This window comes from Vipera ursinii (assembly GCF_947247035.1).
Source record: "Vipera ursinii genome assembly, chromosome: 14".
NCBI classification, from domain to species: Eukaryota; Metazoa; Chordata; class Lepidosauria; order Squamata; family Viperidae; genus Vipera; species Vipera ursinii.
The window spans coordinates 7,852,322-7,873,168 of NC_139527.1; the positions used below are offsets into that span (position 1 = coordinate 7,852,322).

Here is a 20,847-nt window from a genome sequence, read left to right on the forward strand (position 1 = left end):
GCAAATTATCTGAACACTGGCAGCAGAACGCCTGCTCTTTTCCAAGCTTTGCCACTCCAAAAAGAAAATCAGACGTGAATCTTTATGTTCTCCCCACTGCAGTTATGCAGGGCAATGCAGAGATTTTACAACAAATTGGTAAAGACAAAGGCGGGGGTGTAATTTTGCAATTTATGATGCCAAAACTAAGCTTGAGCAGAAAGCCATCAAATCTTCCATCTGCCTGGAATTGCCACTATAAAAGTGGGAAACCATAACACGTTACTTGTGAACCGTGGTCATCCAATAAGCAGCAGGTTACTGAGATAAACTCTGGAAAAGCTCCTGGATCTCATGATTGCAAAGCAAGAAGAGGGGGGGGGGGGGAAGGCAAGGCCATTAGAACGGAGAAAAGCTCCGAAAAAAGGCCCATTTTCTTGCCTTTTTCAGTTTATAAGCTGACGGCAAATAATCTACATTACAGTTTTATTCTTTTTTTCAATATTGGTGCAATATGGCTACCTGAAGCATTAACTGACAACTGGGGTCCCTTGTCCCCCCTTTTTAGGGATCTTGAAACCACACAATTTCCATGATTCCTAAAAAGAAAGGGTGGGGCAATAAACACACCAAAAAGGTGTATTTCTTTCATACTAAGCATTTACCATCAAGAACGTTATCTAAATATAAACACAGGTAGTCCTCGGCATACAATAGCTTGCTCGGTGACCATTCAGTTACAACGGCGCTGAAAAAAGTGACTTTTTACTGTTTTTCACGCTTAGGACCGTTGCAGCATCCCCAGGGGTCAAGTGACTGAAATTCAGAGGCTTGGCAATTGACTCATATTTATGACGGTTGCAGTGTCCCGGGGTCACGTGACTCCCTTTGGCGGCCTTCTGGCAAGCAGTCAATGGGGAAGCCAGATGTCAGGACCCACCCCAAACCACGTCTTAGGAAGACAAAACTCTTGGAGCCAAATCTTAGTCCAAAAGGAATCTTTACTATGACATGCTGGTTGTAAGAGGCGAGACAGGACTTAATATTTCCATGAAGTAAACCCTTATAAAGAGTTCCCGGTTTAACCCCCCTTAATCCCCATTTGGTCAGTCCCCCATCCTTCCTCTCGTATCATCCATCTCGTGGGAAAAAGGAAGTTAGGACCCTTTTGTTTATTGCTGTCTTCCGTGACAAAAACCAGATGCTAGCCCCCCCTTTTGTTTCCCCAGTTCAAAAGGCTTCTCCTTTCCTTTGAAATGCCTATTGCCGGTTCAATACACATCTATCCTCTTCTCTTCGGGAGATGGCAGAATCCATGGGATATGTTTGAAACATTCCATTTATGAATATGATACAAATGGATTCTGACACCAGATTTACTTAATGAGCGTGTTATTAGCAAGTGCAGCGATTCACTTAATGATTGTGGCAAGGGATGTCGTAACATGGGGCAAAACTCATTTAACTATCTCGCTTAGCGACAGAAATTCCAAGCTCGATTGTGATTGTAAGCAGAGGAAGACCTGTAGCGGAGTTGTTGTTGTTGTTGTTGTTTTGGAACAATGATCTTTTTGTCTCATTCTTCAGTCAAATCACCTGGGAAATATAGCATGTAAGGCTTTTGGAGCATAAAACCGTCCTTTTTAAAAAGTGCTTTTTTATTAAATGTCTACCTCCCTACTTTATAAAAAGGGATCCAAGCAAGGTAATGTGCTAAGTTAGGAAGGCTTGGCCAAGGGGAGCTGACTTGCCCAAAGCCACCTGAAGCACTTCCAGGACTGCAAGCAGATTAAACTACCCTAACCCGCCTGCCACCTCAACTGCTCAATCACGCCAGCCGGCTGCTAAAATTAGGCGGCAAAATGTGCCCACTTCATCCTTCTGATTTACACAGTCGGACACAAATGCTGCAACGGTTTCGTAGATTTCTCATGCAAGGCTCCAATCATGCAGTTAATTTCAAAGGCAATCAGGGAACAATATCTTTAGGGGAAAAAAGAACGCGGAGCCGCCCACACAAGTTTATGTCTCCTTTTTCAAATACCTGAAGCCTATCTTTTTACATCTGTGAAAAGACTAAGGGGAAAATACCGGAGCGATAGCACAAGCAGTTAAGACTTATATACTGCTTCACAGCCCTCTCTAAGTGGATTACAGAGTCAGCCTGTTGCCCTCACCAACAATCCGGGTCCTCATTTTACCGACCTCGGAAAGATGGAAGGCTGAGTCAACCTTGAGCCGGTCAGGATCGAACTCCTGGCAACGAGCTGAGCCTGCAATACTGCATTCTAACCACTGCGCCTCCAGAGCAAATAATTCTTTTTTTTTTTTTAATTTTTTTATTAAATTTATTATTTAAAAACATTGGACACAGTACCAGCGAGCTGACAAACCTTTTTGTCTACAATGTTTAAATATATATATATACATGTATATATGTACATCAAAAATACACTTAAATACACTTAGATTACAAATCGGTGAAATACCACAATATTTAAAACAGTGAGCTAGTCTGTAAAACCTAATAGAGACCTTTCTTTTTATCCATCCAAAGATACAATTTGTTCCAAATTCTATAATAGTCTGATTGATCTTTATTCTTTAATTCCAAAGTTAATTTGTCCATTTCAGCGCAATCCCAAATTTTCCTAATAACCTCTTTTTGTCCTGGGATCTCATTCTTTTTCCATTTTTGCGCAAATGATATTCTAGCTGCTGTGATAATATGGATCGTTAAGTATAGCACATCTTTAGGATATTTCTCTTTCGTGATTCCCAACAAGAAAAGTTCTGGACTAAACTCCAGATCTTGTTTCAATATTTCTTTCAGCCAAATCCAAATCATTCTCCAAAATTTTTGTGTTTTACTGCAAGACCACCACGTGTGGAAGTATGTGCCTATCTCTTCAGAACACTTCCAACATTTGGGAGATGCTGTTGTGTACATTTTTGCTAAGCGGGCTGGGGGAAGATGCCATCGGTAAAACATTTTAAATAAATTTTCTTTATACGATGAGGCCAGTGTTATCCTTTTATTCCTATCCCAAATTGTTTGCCAAGTATCTAGGTCGATGTTATGTCCTAAATTGTTAGCCCAGATCAACATGGGGTCTTTCACTTGCTCTTCAAACAGCTTATATCCCAAAAGTAATTTATAAAAATTCCTTATTTGTTTAGAGTCCGGTCCCAATAATATTTTGTCCAATGCTGTTTCAGAGGTATATATCCCCCATTCATTTTTATCCTTCCTAAATCTCGATTGGATTTGTAAGTAGGCCCACCAATCGAGTTTTATACCTTGTAATTCTAGTTCATTCCTAAGTTTCAATTCCCCCTCCTCATTCAGAATATCCTTGTATGAGATTATGTTACCCAAATCAAACAGATTTGGGTAAACTATCGCTTCAAGGGTGGATAGCCAGACCGGTATTTTGGTGTAATTGTGAGATCTAATTTTTTTCCAAGTATTGAATAGCGCTTGCCTGATCCGGTGTCTTTGAAAATGCGAGAAAAGACCTTGTTTCTCCGTCCATAGGAAAGCATGCCAGCCATATTGCAAATCGTGACCCTCTAAAGTTAATAGTCTTCTATTTCTCAAGATTACCCATTCTCTAATCCAGCTCAGGGCCGCGGCGTGGTAATATAATTCCCAGTCTGGCAATCCAAAACCCCCATTTTCCTTCGTGTCTTGTAAATATTTCAATTTAATTCTTGGTTTTTTCCCCTGCCAAATAAAATTTAGTGATAATTTATCCAAATTTCGAAAAAATTTAGAGTCGAGTTGAATTGGGATATTCTGAAACAGAAACAGGATTTTAGGCAGAATATTCATCTTAATGACAGCGATTCTTCCCAATAATGAGAGTTTTAGGTTTCCCCATCTTTCCAGGTCACCTTTTATTTGATTCACTACACTATCATAATTATCCTTTTTGAGTGAAGTGCATCTAGCCGTAATGTTAATCCCTAAATATTTTATTTTCTTGACTATTTCTATATCCGTGATTTCGGCCAGATTACCTTTTTGTTTATTGGTCATATTTTTAACAATCATCTTGGTCTTATTTCTATTTATTCGCAGTCCGGCAACCTCACCATATTTAGATAATTCTTCCAATAGCTTTGGTCCCGTCTGACATGGATCCTCCATAATAAAAACTAGATCGTCCGCGAAAGCTTGCAATTTAAAGGTTTCCTTTTTAATGGTTAATCCTTTTATCTTTGGGTCGTTTCTTATAGTTCTCGTTAATACTTCAAGAGTCAATATAAACAGCAACGGTGATAAGGGGCAGCCTTGCCGTGTTCCCTTTTGAATTTGAAACTTGCTAGATGCTTCCCCATTAATAATTATTTTTGCTTCCTGATTGTCATAAATTGCCCTAATTATATTTATAAACTTTTCTCCCATATTCATAAAGCTAAGCTGTTGGCACAAAAAAGACCATTTAACATTGTCAAATGCCTTTTGGGCGTCTAAGAAAAGTAATGCCATCTGTTGTTCGCTATGTAATTCATAGTACTCCAATGTATCTAATATTATTCTAATGTTGTGCTTAGTGTGTCTCTTAGCGAGAAAACCATTTTGATCTGCGTGTATGAAATCATTCAGAAATCGTTTCAATCGTTCCGCTATAATTGATGTAAATATCTTGTAGTCCGAGTTAAGAAGTGATATGGGTCTGTAATTTTGGATTAATGTATGGTCTGTGTTATCTTTCGGAATAAGGGTTATGTTTGCCTCTAGCCAAGATTTAGGCGTCCTTGCGCCTTCTAATACTGCGTTAAATACCTCCACTAGGGGTTGAGCTAGGATATTTTGTAATTCTTTATAAATCTCTGATGGAAGACCGTCGGGTCCCGATGCTTTATTATTCTTTTGTGCATTAATAGCTTTTATCACCTCAGATAGTCGAATTTCCTCGTTTAACATATTTCTGGTATCTTCTGTGACCTTAGGTAGTTTGGCTCTTTGAAAATATTCCTCCATTTTCTCCACACTTGCCTGGCTATCTTCTTTGTATAAACGTTCATAAAATTCCTGGGCTATAATTTTTTTTTTTTCCTCCTGGTGGAATATTCTCCCTTCCTCATCTCGTAGTTCGTGAATCCAGTTTTTCCCCTTTTGTTTTCCCAATTTGTATGCGAGCCACCGGCCCGGTTTATTTGCATTTTCAAAAAAATTTTGTTTCGTGTTTCTCAATTGTTGTGCCAATTTCTCTTTGTCTAGAATGTTAAGTTTGTGTTTAATCAGATCCATAGATTGCTTGATATTCTCTTTTTGTGGATCTTGTTGGAGTGTAACTTCTAAGCTCTTATATTCCTCTTCTAATCTTTCCCGTTGTTGTCTTTTCCCCTTATTTTTATATACCATAAATGCCCTCGCTACCCCTCTCATCATTGCCTTAGCTGTATCCCAATTGTTTTGTACTGAGGTGTCTATAGCTTTATTTTCCTTAAAGAAAAAACTTAGTTCTCTCTCCATCTTAGATTTGAATTCGTCTTCTTTTAAAATTGCTCTTTGAAGCGTCCATCTGGGTATTTTTTTGGAACCTTTCCAGATAAGTTTAATAGGATTATGATCTGCCCAAGTACCTGTCGCTATATGTACCTCGTCTATTTCTGAACTAATTTCTTTCGTCATCCATACCATGTCTATTCTAGACCATGAGTTATGTCGGTTGGAGTAATATGTATATTGTCTAGCCTTACGATTTCTTTCCCTCCAGACATCTTGGATATTTAGTTCCTCAGCCAAGTTAAGAAAAGATCTCGGTAGAGTTCTTCTCTTCTTTTTCCTAAGCGTCTTTCCCATATAATCCAAATTTATATCTAGGATAGCATTAAAATCTCCTATTAAACAAATCTCCTCATAATCAATGCTACATATCTTATTGTGAAGTGTTTTGAAAAATTGTTCTTGGTTATGGTTTGGGGCATATATCTCTACCATCATGACCTTCCTGTGATTTATTATAACCTCGACTATCAGTATTCTACCCTCTTTATCGTTATAAATTTGTTTTGCAGTCAATTTTGGGTTTACATATAGTGCCACTCCTCTCTTTTTCTTGTGTCGGTCTAAGGAAACGAATAGGTTCCCTATTCTTGGTTGTACTAACAAATATTTTTGTTGTTCCTTTATATGGACTTCTTGTATTGCCACGATATCCAATTGTTGGTGAATAAGCCTATTAAAAAATTTCCGCCTTTTCACTGGCGAATTCAATCCATTAATATTCACAGACATAATACTACACTCACCTCCCTTCATCTTACTTATTTCTGGTTTTTGTGGATCTCGTGATTCGGGGCTCTCTCTCTTCCTTGTCTCTAGTTCCATGTTTCTCTGTTAACTCACCGGATTTGTTCCTTCTATCCTCTGTAGCTAAGATCTTCCCATCCATTGCCACACGTATTGTATCTCTTTCTCTTACCTCCCTTCCATCTTGATCTTCTAAATCTACTTCCTCTTGGCTATGGAAGTGGCGTTTGTAAAAATCTTCTGCCTTCTCTATCGTGTCCAGTCTATGCCTTCTATCCTGCCACGTAACAAGAATACCCTCTGGAGTTAGCCATCTAAAGTTTACATTTTCTCTTATTAGTTTGGATGTTAAGAATTGATAGCCGCGTCTCAGATCCCTCATCCTTTTAGGTATCTGTTTAAGGATGGTGATTGGTTGGCCCCGAAATTCTAATGGTTCCTCTCTAGATCTATGCAGAAGCTCATCCCGAATTGATTTTTTAACTAACCTTACATGTACTTCTTTTGGGAGGTTGTGCCTTCTCGCATAATTAGTTTGGACCCTGTATGTTTCATCAATTTCCGCCAGCATTTCCTCCTTCCCTACACCGAGTGCCTTTGCCATCAGTTCTGCCATCATGACCAACAGATCTTCCCCTCTTTTTTCTTGAACGTTCTGGAAGCGTAGATAATGAGCAGCCTTTTCTGCTTCCAGAAAAATGACTGTTGTTTCTAATTCCTTATTAGCCTGAAGGAGTGTTTCATTTAAATCATCTACTCTCTTTTCCTCTTTTTCCATTCTAGCTTCCATATCTTGAAGTCTTTGTTCATTTTTGACTAATTGCTGTTGAATCCCTTCAAATTTATCATCTATCGCTTGGATTTTCCCCTTTAATTCACCAGTGTCGTTTCTTATTTGGCCTATTTCTCTCTTCATCTCCTCGTGGTTTTTGGCCATTGCCTCGTGTAGGTTTTGCAAAAGGGCATGTAAATCTTTAAAGGAATTCGAGTTAGATCTTTCCCTTTGCAGCATATCCTCTATAGATTTCTGATTGGAGGGACTTGAGGCCATCCCCTGTCCCTGTGCTGCTGCCTTTTTGCCAGCGCTAGGCTTAGTTGCTCCCGAGATACTTGTCATGTTTCCCCAATTTTAACAGCGTTTTATCAATGTATAATACCCTGAGTCTTATATAAACCTTTTAACTCTATGACAAAAGATATATAAAACAGTTACCACCAGATACTTATTACCAACTAAGCAATTTATATAATAGAATTCTATAGTATGAATATAATCAAAGTCACGTTCTTCTTCTTTTTTTTTCCCCCCCCCCCGTTTCCGGCGCAGAAATTGGCACCTTTTCCGTCTTCCTCTGCTGTCAAAGACCAGTAGGTGTCCCACTAAACAAACCTCCAGTTACTAAATTGCTATATCAAATGGCCGCCCGTGACAAGTAGAGTAGAATTTCAAAAGTTTCAAAAGTTCACAAATTCAAAATTTACCAGGATAGACCAGACTAGACCAAGCTGATCGCTTTCCACGCCCGACAATCCAGAGTTCAGTCTCTAAGGCTCCAAAGCTCAGACTTTGACCTGTTGTAGCTTTTCTCCAGCTAGAATACAGTCATATAGTCTTCGGCTTTCTGTCCCTTGCTGTTTTTGCCAAACGCCTCCCTCAAGACTTCTATCGCCGCTTATTCCCTCTCCGTTAGGCTCCCACTTCGAACCAGTACCTCTTTCACAAGCGCTTCCTATTTAATATTCGGATACACTCTCCGTCAGCTCCGCTCTACCGTTGTCCCGCTGCTTACGTGCTAGCTCCGTCCCTCTGTCAGATCTTCATGTCGGCCATTACTGGCCTCCTTCTCCCCGGTTCGCTCGCATCAGACTTTCTCCGGATCTTCAACACGAACTGCCGCTCATGAAGGTTCTCCGGGCTGCCTGCAACTTCGGATGTCCCTACAGGACCTCCTGAAGCTCCGAAAAGCCCCCGCGAACACTGGGTGAGAGGTTGTGCGAGGAGAGAGCTCCGTTCACACAGCCGCCCGCTCTGACAGTTGGCTCCGCCCCCCCCAGAGCAAATAATTCTGATGTTATTAGAGGTTTACAATAGGTCATCTTGGGTGGATGACCATGATTTGTTAATAAAGAGGTTTTTTTTTTAAAAAAAAAAAAGTCTCAAGTCATAAACCTGGGGGCAGCAATGCCAAGGAAAGGAATTCCACATGCCAGAAATAAAACAAAAGAAAAAAAGCAAAAAGAGCTACAGCAGCTTTTTTTTCACTGGACATCTGAAAGAATTTTAGAGATCCGAGTTCTGTGCCCACCTCGTAGAATTTAACCTTCTTTCAGAATTTCAAACTACCAAGTTGCTTTGCCCGTATCAAAGGGCTCTGATTCATGTTTGCAAGTGTTAATTCACAAGAGGAAGACCGGTACCTGCATTTGATATGGTTTAATTGTAAAAGGGCTCACGTCTGTGCAAATGCATCTCTTATTTGGTTCTAAGTTATTCCGCAGATGGTAGGTTGGAAAGCTGCTAGAACACGTCTAAAACGCAATAAGCAGGCAAATAATATTGTGCTAACCTCTGCGAATCAGGAGAAACTAGATGATCGCGATAATAAAATATGCGTTACAGCAGAATGATTCAACTAGGAAGAGACAGACTGGAAAAATTATTCCAGGGTTGTAAATCTTACCGAGAAACTTCAGACAACCTTCCTAAAATATTTGTGTGTGTGTGTGTGTGTGTGTGTGTTGTTTCCCCCTCATCAAAGCCTTATTATTGCAACTGTCTGCAGTAGACCAACTATTCTTTTACAATATCAACAGTATCCAACACGGTGCTAAATAATGAGAAGCTCACTCTGGGAATCTCTTCCCAGAAAATGTTTACTCCTGGTTTATTCCCAGGTAACTATGAGTAGGACTACAGGTAGTCCTTGACTTAAAACAGTTCATTTAGTGACTGTTCAGAGTTACAATGGCCCTGAAAAAAAAGCAACATGCTCATTTTTCACACTTCTGACCCATCCCAGCATCATGTGATCAAAATCTGCAACTGACTCATATTTATGACGGTCGCAGTGTCCGGGGCACGTCATGTGATCCCCTTTTGCGACCTTCCGACAAGCAAAGTCAATGGAGGAAAGCCAGATTCACTTAACAACCGTGGGACTATCTTAGCAACTGCCGTGATTCGCTTAACCACCGTGGCGAGAAATGAGGCAAAATTCACTTAACAAAGGTCAATTTGTGGTCGTTAAGTCGAGGACTACCTGTGTGGCCTGAATCTGCCGATCTCAATCAATGCAAGAGCCAGTCGGCAATGTGAGGATAAGATATTCAGGAAGCTTTGGGGACTGAATTTCCAAACAGATGTTGTCCGAAGATTTACTTGTTGCATTATTCAACATGACAGAAAGGAAGACGCTTGCAGATATTCCGCGGAGTTGATCTGTATTAAAAAAACATACTCACCAGTTCCACATCGGAAGGTACGTTCAATCCCAAAGGGGCGATAAATGGCTCTTCGTTTTCTTCCAGGCTTTCTGCCTTGGCTGCAGCCACTGATAAATCAGAAGAAGACAACGCTATCATACAACACCTCTCTTGCAAACTGAATACAAACAAAACATCTTGTAAGCTTCACTCATTGCCAGTCTTTTTTTATTTCCCCATCTGCATATTTCCAGGCTGCACGATAGTGCCAATTTTGTGCTTATTGGGTTAGCCTGCCTCTGCTGAGGAGCGCAAACGTGTTTTGCTAACCTGACTGTGTAACTACTATTGCCGAGGAGACCATGAGTACGAGGTGGGATTGAGCCTTAATGCACCTTGGCAAAACTGACGGCGCAGAAGTTCGGTACAAGCTCCACCTGGGCGACACACCAGCAAACATCGCTTGAACAGCCAAGAACCAATGAAAAGAAGAGTCTTTGAAGAGGATCCACCAGCGGATGCCGAAGTTAAGAGCCATTAGAAGGATCCGGGCCGCGCGGAGGAAGCCCCATCCATCTTGGTTACAGCAATCAGATGGCAGACTTTTCCTTTCTCACTGCCAAGATGATGAATCCTTGATGCATGTAGTTACACAACCAGCTTCTGGTTTTTGAGATAATCTGTATTCTGCCTTGCTAGATTAATTCACAGAAGTAACTAGAGAGCTTGCTGGGATAACAACATTTCATTCATTAATGCCTTTTCTCTGATGCCTGGGTGGCTACTTTTTACAAATCAGTAGCTACAATTCAGCCACTTAAAAAGGGCCAAAACTGTCCAGCTTATATTTTTAAAAAAGTTGGCAGCATTCTCTTTCCCATCCACAAGTTATCCCAAAGCCTGGAAAATTGGCTGCAATCACGCTGCCTAACTTGGTCCATTGTGTATGGAATTCTGATGGGGGAAATTCTTGTTTTATACATTATCTGGATATACAAACTGGTCCTCGACTTGTAACAGTTCATTTAGCGACCGTTCAAAATTACGGCACTGAAACAAGTGACTTATGACGGGTTTTCCACACTTACGACCGTTGTGGCATCCCCATGTGACCAAAATTCAGACACTTGGCCACCGATTTGTATTTATGACGGTTGCGGTTCCCCCGGGTCATGTGAACAGTTTTCAATTGTGGTCGTACGTCGAGGACTACCTGCACTTTCCCTGAATTCAAAATTTGGGCTGAGGAGGTCTCATTGGCTGCATGGCATCAGAGCCCTGAGTTAAATCCATATGCTCTACAAAGAGTTACCTGTAGTAACTTTATAAATTTATTTTTATTTATTTTTTTATTTTAATTCCATTTATATCCCGCCCTTCTCCGAAGACTCAGGGTGGCTTACAAGCTTAGCAGTAGCCTTCATTCTATGTATATGCCTGCTTATTAGGGCTTTCACACACACCCCCAAGCGGCATTATTACAAAGTCAGCTTATTGCCCCCAACAATCTGGGTCCTCATTTTACCTACCTCGGAAGGATGGAAGGCTGAGTCAACCTTGAGCCTGGTGGGACTCGAACCTGCACTGATTGCAGGCAGCTGGTGTTACTTAAGGAGGCATTAGCCCACTGCTCCACCAAGGCTGGAGCAGTGAGAATTAACTCATTAATTCTCTGAGTGGCATGCTGTATCCACTTGATGTAGTAATCCATCACTAGATGGAACTCCCGTTAACCCTTCAAATCAATTATTTTCCTGGGTTAGATTTTTAAACAACATGCAAGAACCGGGATCAGAAGAAAATACACAAAGCCACCTTAAAACACATTAGTTTCTCCAGAATGGACGAAAGGACCAGGGGAAGATTAAGGTGGATCTACTTAACAACTACGGGACATATTCTGCCCTCACTTAATTCCAGACAAAGCACACACATCCCTCTGATCTACCCCAGAATCAATGAAGTTGTAAATTCCTTCCTACAAATTCCCAGTGGTTAATTATTAATGGCATCCCCCATTGAATCTGGGAGAGCAATCTCAGAATTGCAATTCTATTACAGGGAAGGGAAGGGAAGGCAAGCCTTAGATTCAACACAACCAGTGTGAGTGTGCGTGCTTGTGCGCAGGGGGATACGTGGGTCAAATTCACTTCTCCCATACAAAGCAAGTCCTAATGGCTCTCAACGATTGTGATGTACAGTTCATAACTAATGCTCCTGTGGCAAATAAAGTCAGTGGGCTCAAATTTAACCGTAATTTGACAGTTGCATAGAAACTAGGGTTCTATACACTACTGTCTTTTTCTTACCCCAGGTCTGTAGGAACTAGAAACCACAGAGCAGTCAAAAGCGATTTAACAATAACTGTCTTATTTTTTTCCCCCCATTTATTTTTAAACATTTCCTGCAATGCTGTTTTTCTAATTCCACTGTCACTGCGAAGAAGAAAAAAAACATGTTTTCAGAGACACTCATAGACAGCTAAGCTCACTTCAGGGGAGTTGTTTTAATGATCTGTCCTAAGAACATCTGTTTCTCTTCGGCGGCATTGAAAAACCCGTGTGATTTGACACTACGGTAAGCCTTACCATCACAAGTCTTAAAAGCATTTTGAGCTCCTCAAAGAGCAACGGGCAAACATCACGCATTAATCATATGTAATAGCTACCACACTACCCGTTCTCCCAATACTCAAGCTGGATGGATTTGGGCCACTTGAACTGCCGGAGGAAACGGATCATCATTAAACTTTAATTTACCAGCAAAAAGGATAACGTGACACTTGTAATCAAACATGACAAGACTCCGGTGTTCCTTGTTGCATGACTGCCTAAGCCATGGGTGGTGCGTTTTATTTATTTATTTTTCAACCACGTTGTGCCTGCTACATTGCACAGAAAGGCAATGAGCAACATCAGCTGCAAGGCAGCAAAAATGAATTGAAAGGACAAGGTGCAGTCTACATCCTGTAAGGCTACCTGAATGTCTCAAACCAGAGAGCTAAGGAAGCACGGCCAAGTATTTCAAACGAGTAAGAATATTTCAGGGAATCTGAAAAAAGAACTGATCAGAATGATGGGGTTTTCACTTTCTTTGCTGGCTTTAAAAGGATCAAGTAGGCTAATACACCTGTTTTACTTACTTCCATGCCAGTTGCAAGCTACGTAATAGACAGAAACTCTTCCAGCCTCTAAAAACTACAACATTTGAAAGCCAGCTTGGTCTAGTAGTTAAGGCACTACGTTAGAAATCAGGAAATCACAAGTTCTAGTTCCACTTTAGGCATGAAAGGTGGCTGGGTGACTTTGGGCCAATCACCAGGAGACTGTGAGTTCTAGTCCCGCCATAAGGCATGAAAGCTGGCTGGGTAATATTGGGCCAATCACTAGGAGACAGTGAGTTCTAGTCCTGCCTTAAGGCATGGAAGCTGGCTGGGTAATATTGGGCCAATCAGTAGGAGACAGTGAGTTCTAGTCCCATCTTTGGTAGGAAAGAGAGTTGAATTGGGGCCAATCATACTCTCTCAGCACAATGACTCAATATGATCACGCCTGACTGCATAAAGGTACTGGGGTGACTGTAGGTGCAGGTATGTCCACCATCCAGCCTTAATTTACCTTAACAGAGTTTTAACTTGCCCAAGTTGGCAGTTATTGAAAGAAACGCATTAGAACATAAAACTAAAACACTGCCCTTAACCCCTGCAAGTTGCTTTCTGATCTTTTGAACTGAAGCCTTCAAAACTCAACCGAAGGCACAGCTCAGAATAGGAATCTGAATCTGTTTTTAATAACTTTTAAGGCAAACATGATGATTTCTTGTCACAAAATGCTAGCAAACTATGGCACTGACTTGGGGACAGAAAAAAACATTGGGATCACAATAAAAGAAGTGGGGAAAAAAAGAATCATAACAAAAGGCACCGCAAGCATCTCATGTTGCTTTGTCACTTGAAAACACGGTCATAGAAAACCACAGAAATGTTGGTTTCGTGTGCAGGTGTCCCTGAACTGGGAAACTCAAAGCCTTCCATCAACAGAACTAGAAAATCCTAACCCATCCCAAATTAAAAGATGCTTGCTCCTCGGGAGGAAAGCCATGGCAAATCTAGACAGCACACTAAAAAGCAGAGACATCACCCTGTCAACAAAAGTGTGTATAGTCAAGGCTATGGCCTTCCCAGTTGCAATGTATGGCAGTGAAAGTTGGACCATAAAAAAGGCTGAGCGCCAAAAAATTGAGGCCTTTGAACTATGGTGCTGGAGAAGACTCCTGCGGGTCCCTTGGACTGCGAGGCGATCAAACCGGTCGGTCCTAGAGGAGATCAACCCTGACTGCTCTTTAGAAGGCCAGATCCTGAAGCTAAAACTCAAAGACTTTGGCCACCTCATGAGAAGGAAGGACTCACTGGAGAAGAGCCTAATGCTGGGAAAGGTTGAGGGCAAGAGAAGAAGGGGACGACAGAGAATGAGGTGGCTGGATGGAGTCACTGAACCAGTAGGCGTGAGCTTAAATGGACTCCAGAAGATGGTAGAGGACAGGAAGGCCTGGAGGAACGTTGTCCATGGGGTCGCGATGGGTCGGACACGACTTCGCAGCTACAACAACAACAACAACCCATCCAATATTTTTCTGAGATATTTAGAGAAAACAATTTTTCCACAGAATTCCCCTTACCTTTGGCCTTGAATGGCTGTTCTTCCTCCTCAGTGGGTTCTGATGGATCATAATAATCACTACTGTAGGTAAATCCCACTGCATTATAGGACCCATCCTCAGCCAAAGCTTCACTCAATCTCTTATATTCTTCCTCTTGAAGAAAAAAACAACACGCAATTAAAAAAAAGGGTGGAAAAATGTAAATACAGCTAACTTTCTCTTTTTTAAAAAAAAAAAAAAGAACACCACATATTTCACCCTAGCATTCAAGCACAAACGGTACGGCAAGCTGACCACGCGGGTCAGTTACGGACAACGATATTTCTGCCCAACGGCAGAAGATATGAGCTTTCTTTCTTTCTTCTTTTTTGGATGGTCTTGGTTTATATTTATTTTTTATATTTCTCCCTGCTGAGATAAGCGTGAAGGTCATCTCTACTCAAAACACACACACAAAAAAAAGAGACAAGAACTTTTCAATGATACAATACTGTTAAAGAAGAACAGTTAAAAGGGCGTGCTCAATGCTCAGCCTGCCCTCAAAACGTGGGCAATTCTGGGTGGCTCTACAAATAAACTATCCTGAGGTCCTCAGATACGCAAAGATGCTTGTTTTTCGAATCCACTGGGTTACTGTCAAAATAATATCAGAAAGAGTGAGTATATAACGAATGGGAAACAATGATTTTTTTTAAAAAAAAAAAGTTACATAAGACTTTCTTCAAAGGAAAAAAAACATATATATATTTATTTTTCAATTCAATGTGTGCTATTCTCAGGAAATTGTCCTAGAGTTTAATACCTTGCCTTGCCTCTTCCTCAAGCAAGTCCGTACGCAAGGCTAAATACCTCTCTTCGTCACAGAGAGCTTCGATTCGAGCTTCCTCTTCAGATAAGTGGTAATCTCTGTTCCAGGTAGAATATTCGGCGTCGTATTCGGAAAGGTCGTGCAAATGGCCACGCCCATCGTATCTGCAACAGGAAGAGGAGGGTCAGCCAACGGGGACTTTGGGCTCGGCTTCCTGCCAATCTACCAAATACTTACCACCTATAAAGGAAAAGAACCATCTAGTGAATTAAACCAGGGACCCATTAAAACTGGCTAAACGCTGCTGACCCGCTTCCTTTAACAAGCACAAAAACCAGGCCCCTTTGGGAGTTACAGGTTACAGTTAAAAGCGGACTATCTAACCGGCTAAAGAGGAACCAGCTGCTTTGCCTCCTTACCGTTTGTGGTTCAGCCACATAATGACGACCCCTAGCCAACATATGTGACGGCTAGCACAGAGAGGGGTTGTTTTTTTTTGTTTTTTTTTCTGCAAAGGCAAATTACTTACATTTACACAAACCCAAGTACATAAATACCTATCCGTAAGAACCAAACGGTGGGCAATTCCTCGCTTCTTTCTGCTAGTCTTGAATTCTCAGGAGGAATCTTCATCAAAGAAACCTGGATCCATTGGAGGTAAAATCATGGCTAGGCTCGGCCCCTAGCTATGCGGCTGAGGAAAGAAGTCCTGGGTTATGTGATAGAGAGACACACACATACATAGGAACAGTAACATCGGTGCAATTTAAGGAGGTTTTCTGCAGGAAAAACGCTAGCCGATTCCCCCCTGAACTACCTAGCCATGGTTTTATGTTGGGTGTTTTATATTTCATTTGGTCACTGCGTTTTTTGTTTTTGCTTTTTTGTAATTGTCGCGGTTTGTAAGCTGCTTAAGTATCTGTGTGGACTCGTAATTTTTTCTGCATAATCTGTGAAAGGCCGGTAATTAAAAGAGGATTAGGCTAAGACCTAAAATGTTTTTTTTGTGTGTGTGTGTGGCTGGGAAACGACGACAGAAAGGAGCAACTGAGTCCATTCCACTGTTCTGAGAGGAAAGTGGAATATGAAGTTTGGTTAAAGGGCTCGTCGGATGAAAACTAATTAAGTAATTGACTTTATTATTTTTTTTTAAAAAAGACATGAATAAAAAGGCATTTTCTTCGAAGATGTCATTATCTCAATGCCATTTTGCTTCCTTAAAAACATACAATTCCAGAGAGAGCAAGATAAAAAAACAAAACAACCCTCCCCCGAAAGATTATCAATAAATAATTTAGAGCCAGTTTTCTATATCCTTGACTACATCTATCAAACCTCCTTAATTTACAAATGTAAATTAATAAAAGATCGTGAACATATGCATAGCTTGCTCCTACCATTTTTACAGTTTTCAGCTAACTTTCCCTCTCAGAAATAGTGGAAGAGCATTGGCTGATATATGCTACTCTTTTGACTGGTGACCATGAAGCTCAAATATCAAATCAATGTTTAATTTACGTTTTAATTCGATTCCAGGAAGTAACGAAATATTGCCACATACATGACATATGCCATGTGCTACCAACAGTACATTTTTGTTCTGAATGTTTAAAGAAAATTCATGTTAAGGTTTTGCCAAAAATCATTAGTACGTTTTGTAGTTCCCAGTAGGGTTTGGGCTGGGAATTGGGATCTTGTAAACTTACAAAGCCTGTGTAAAGCAAAAATGGAAGAAGCAAGCTCTTGCAATATGCCACACTCTACTCTTTTCAAACCAAAGCCTTCAGACTCTCTTTGCACTACACTAGGGGAATTGTGCTAACAACAATGCCATTTCAGTCCCTTTGGCTATCCATTCCCCCCCCCCCCTGCTAAAATGCCAATAGAAACATTTTGATCTTCCAAAACAATGAAATTACAACCAAAGAATCACCTGTCAGTTTTGGCTTTAAATAGCAGGAGTCCCCAAGCATAACAGCCTCACAGGAACTATTATCTAAATCCTGTACCATTTTGTGGTAATAAAATGCGTTTCCATGAAGCTACTGTTAAACTAAACAGCTGGAACATCTATCTACAAATCAATGAAAACCAAGGGTTTTTTGCCAGAAGCCATACAAGTGTAGCCAATACACGCCACAACTTCCATAACGCTAAAAGCAGCATTACTGCACTAAGTGAATTAAAGTATTAGGAATTCGGAAACAAAGGTTCTACTTTGTCAAACAAGAAACTCCCTGGGGAATTTTAAAACAGTCACTAAACCTCAGTTTAACCTTCTCTACAGGACCATTACAAAGATTGCTACTATATTACTCTGAAGAGGAAACTAAGCACAACAAAGCAAAGATTCATCAATGGATTGTAGAAGGAAAGGATGAGAATGCAAAATTCACTTGTACAAGCCATTAACCTTGGACTGTAGCTTTAAATCACTTACTGGAAATTCAGACAGAAAAAAAAATGGCCTAGACATTCCACAAAACAGATTTTAGGATTAATTTACTACACTAGAGAGTATGTTTTTGCTAGGATAAACATTCAGAGACAGAGATAGTCTTCCTTCCGTTCAAAACAGGAGTCATTAAAGACTTTGGTTTGAAAAGAGGGTACTCCAACCTCAGTTTATGCAGGATCCACTCCTTCAAGGTGGAGGGGATATAAACAACACAGTGATCCTTTGCCAAGGAGGAAGAGAATATGGGGAAGTGAGGAGGGACATCTAGGTTTATCTAGATTAGATAAACCTTGTAACTTTCTAGATTTCCAAAGCTGGCTTTCCTGGAATCTAAAGGAAACTTTACAAGTTTTGTAGGGTTTTTTTTGTTAAAAAGATGTGCTGTGGCTTGAGCAGCTCAACAAGCAGAATTCAAGGGAAGCTCTTAATCTCTTTTTTAATATAGCTATTATAGGAGCCATGTACACCCAACTCAAGAAAAGCCATGCTGGTCTCTGCCATCAAAAACTAAACCAGCATCACTTTAAAGGTAGATAAGATTCCATGGTTTAAACCATTCAATCAAATATGGGAAGGATTTGTTTTAGTGAGTGGTCCCAGTATTAAAACCACACCTTTTACAAATAACGTTGGTTCTTTGGAAGTTTGCTATTATCAAATCAAATTTTCTACTCCTGCACCCCAAAAACAGAAGCCCTTTTGGGGAGGACATCTCTAGCCCAGCATCTGTCATAAACAAACTGTCATAGGTAAGCATAGTGCAATACATCATTTCAGAAAGCTATTCAGAAGCTGCATTTGCAGGGGTTTTTTAAAAATATATATGTTGAAATGTAACTTAGCACTTCCACTAATAAGTTTTTTTTAAGGTTGCAGTACATCGTATGTATGCTCTGGTATTACAACCAAGTGATGGCAAGTTTTGTTATTCACCAAGAAGTGCAGTAACTTGCAGTACAGCTTTTCCAACAGCTGGAATTATATAATTAGACTGTTTATTCAAAAACAAAGTGTCCAATATTATGTGGTTGCAAGAACCTAATACGCAAAAAACTTTTTTTACTGGTAAGCTTGGGAACTCCCTCTATAATAAGACTAACAGCTGAATGAAAACAACAAAATTCAAAACACTGTATTGGAATTATGGGGCCTAGGCAGCCATCTGCAACCTGGATGGGCCCATGGGAGTTGTAGTCCAACATGCCGAGATCACCAGGGAGGTGGAAATGGATGACAGGAGTCCTAATTCAGGCCATTACAGGTATTTAATATGTTACACCTATAGATTAGGAGATTTATGTGGAAGTACTCATTTAGGGCATCCGAAAGCAGCCAAGGATGCTGAATGGGGATTGTAGTTCAGCATATCCAAAAAACAGCAAAGGACAAGGATGGGAGATGTAGTCCAGCCTGTCTGAAATCAGTCAGGAAAGACAGATGGGGATGGGAGATGTAGTCCAGCCTGTCTGAAATCAGTCAGGGAAGAACAGATGGGGATGGGAGATGTAGTCCAGCCTGTCTGAAATCAGTCAGGGAAGAACAGATGGGGATGGGAGATGTAGTCCAGCCTGTCTGAAATCAGTCAGGGAAGAAGAGATGAGGATGGGAGATGTAGTCCAGCCTTGTCTGAAATCAGCCAGGGAAGAACAGATGGGGATGGGAGATGTAGTCCAGCCTGTCTGGAATCAGGCAGGAAAGACAGATGGGGATGGGAGATGTAGTCCAGCCTGTCTGGAATCAGCTAGGTAAGAACAGATGGGGATGGGGATTGTAGTTCAGCATATCCAAAAAAACAGCAAAGGACAGGGATGGGAGTTGTAGTCCAGCCTGTCTGGAATCAGCTAGGTAAGAACAGATGGGGATGGGGATTGTAGTTCAGCATATCCAAAAAAACAGCAAAGGACAGGGATGGGAGTTGTAGTCCAGCCTGTCTGAAATCAGCCAGGGAAGACAGATGGGGATGGGAGTCATAGTCCAGCCAGGGAAATCCGCCAGGGAAGACAGATGGGGATGGGAGTCATAGTCCAGCCAGGGAAATCCGCCAGGGAACAGATGGGAGTTGTAGTCCGGCCTGTCTGAAATCAGCCAGAGCCGCTGGGCAAAGACGGGAGCTGTAAGCCAGTCTGGTGAAAGCAGCCAAGGAAACCAGGCAAGAGATACGGGGACTGCAGTCCAGCCCTGGCAGCAGGAGGAGAAGGCAGAGACCAGAGGGCCGCCTGGGCCCTGCCCTCCCGCGTCCTGCTTGGCAGAGGATCACCGGCGGGCCCCCCTCACCTTTCCACCCTCCCCCCACCCGGGAGAACCGCCCCAAGGAGGGCGAGGACCGTCAGAAGGAGGAGGAGGAGGAGAAGCAGCACAACGACAGCAGCGATAGTCGGGCGGGGGGTTGCTGGGCACCGACCTATCGATCATGATGGAGGCGTCGCCCATCCAGGGGATCAGGTGGCGGCCTTGCTCCTGCTTCAGCGCCTTCTCGTCGTCGCGGAACAGCTTGCAGGCGTAGCCGAAGACCAGCAGCTCCACGCGGCCTCCCACGACGCCGACGACGCCGCCTTCGCCGCCGCTCCCGCTCGGGCCGCCGGCCGAGGCCGCCGCTGACGGGAGAGGTCCCGCCGAGCCCAGCGTCCGCCCGGCAGGCGCCGCCGCCGCCGCGGCCTCCGCCCCGCTCGGCCGCCCGGCGTACATGGCCCGAAGAAGTCGCCGCTGGAGAACCGGAGGAGAAGGAAGAGCCGCCTCACCGCCACCCCGCGCCCGGCAGTCGCCGCTGCGGCCTCCCTGACGCCGCCATCGGCCGCGAGAAAATGGCGGACGAAGACCACTTCCGGTCCGAGGCGGCGGGGGGAGGAAGAACGCCCGGAAGTGTTTCGCGGACCGCAGGCTCGAAAAACCTTCTCGGCCGATTCGTCACGAGCTGAGGCGGTTTGGGGAAAAAAAAAACAAAAATAAAAAAAAAGTCCGAACGGCGCGCCGAGCGTTCGAGGAAGGGCGAGGCAAAGGGGGGTGGGTGGGCTTTCTTACAGAGACGAAGATGGGAATTAATTTAAGGTTAAAAAAAAGTACGCCGCGGAGAGTGGCGGCGAAAGTGCGATCCCGAATAGGAAGTCCCAGGAGGAGCGAGGAAATGAAGGGGGCGGGGTTTCAGTGAAGGGAGGGGGAGGAGGAGCATCAAAGGACTTTGCAATCAGATTAAGATTTGCAGATTGTAAGATAGATAGATAGATAGATAGATAGATAGATAGATAGATAGATAGATAG

At 42.2% G+C, this 20,847-nt stretch overlaps 1 protein-coding gene across 1 annotated transcript in view; it reads right to left on the minus strand.

Moving 5' to 3' along the window:
• Window positions 1–20,324, minus strand: part of SFSWAP (splicing factor SWAP) — a gene marked incomplete at its 3' end in the record, with an annotated part of 125,787 nt that extends 105,463 nt beyond the window's left edge. The window contains exons 1-4 of the mRNA XM_083373383.1: window positions 19,994–20,324; window positions 15,129–15,298; window positions 14,345–14,479; window positions 9,707–9,795 (exon numbers count right to left, since the gene is read on the minus strand). Coding sequence (XP_083229509.1) covers window positions 9,707–9,795; window positions 14,345–14,479; window positions 15,129–15,298; window positions 19,994–20,277 — 678 coding nt within the window. The 5' untranslated portion in view covers window positions 20,278–20,324. The remainder of the gene's footprint in view (window positions 1–9,706; window positions 9,796–14,344; window positions 14,480–15,128; window positions 15,299–19,993) is intronic.
• Window positions 20,325–20,847: the final 523 nt, after the last annotated feature.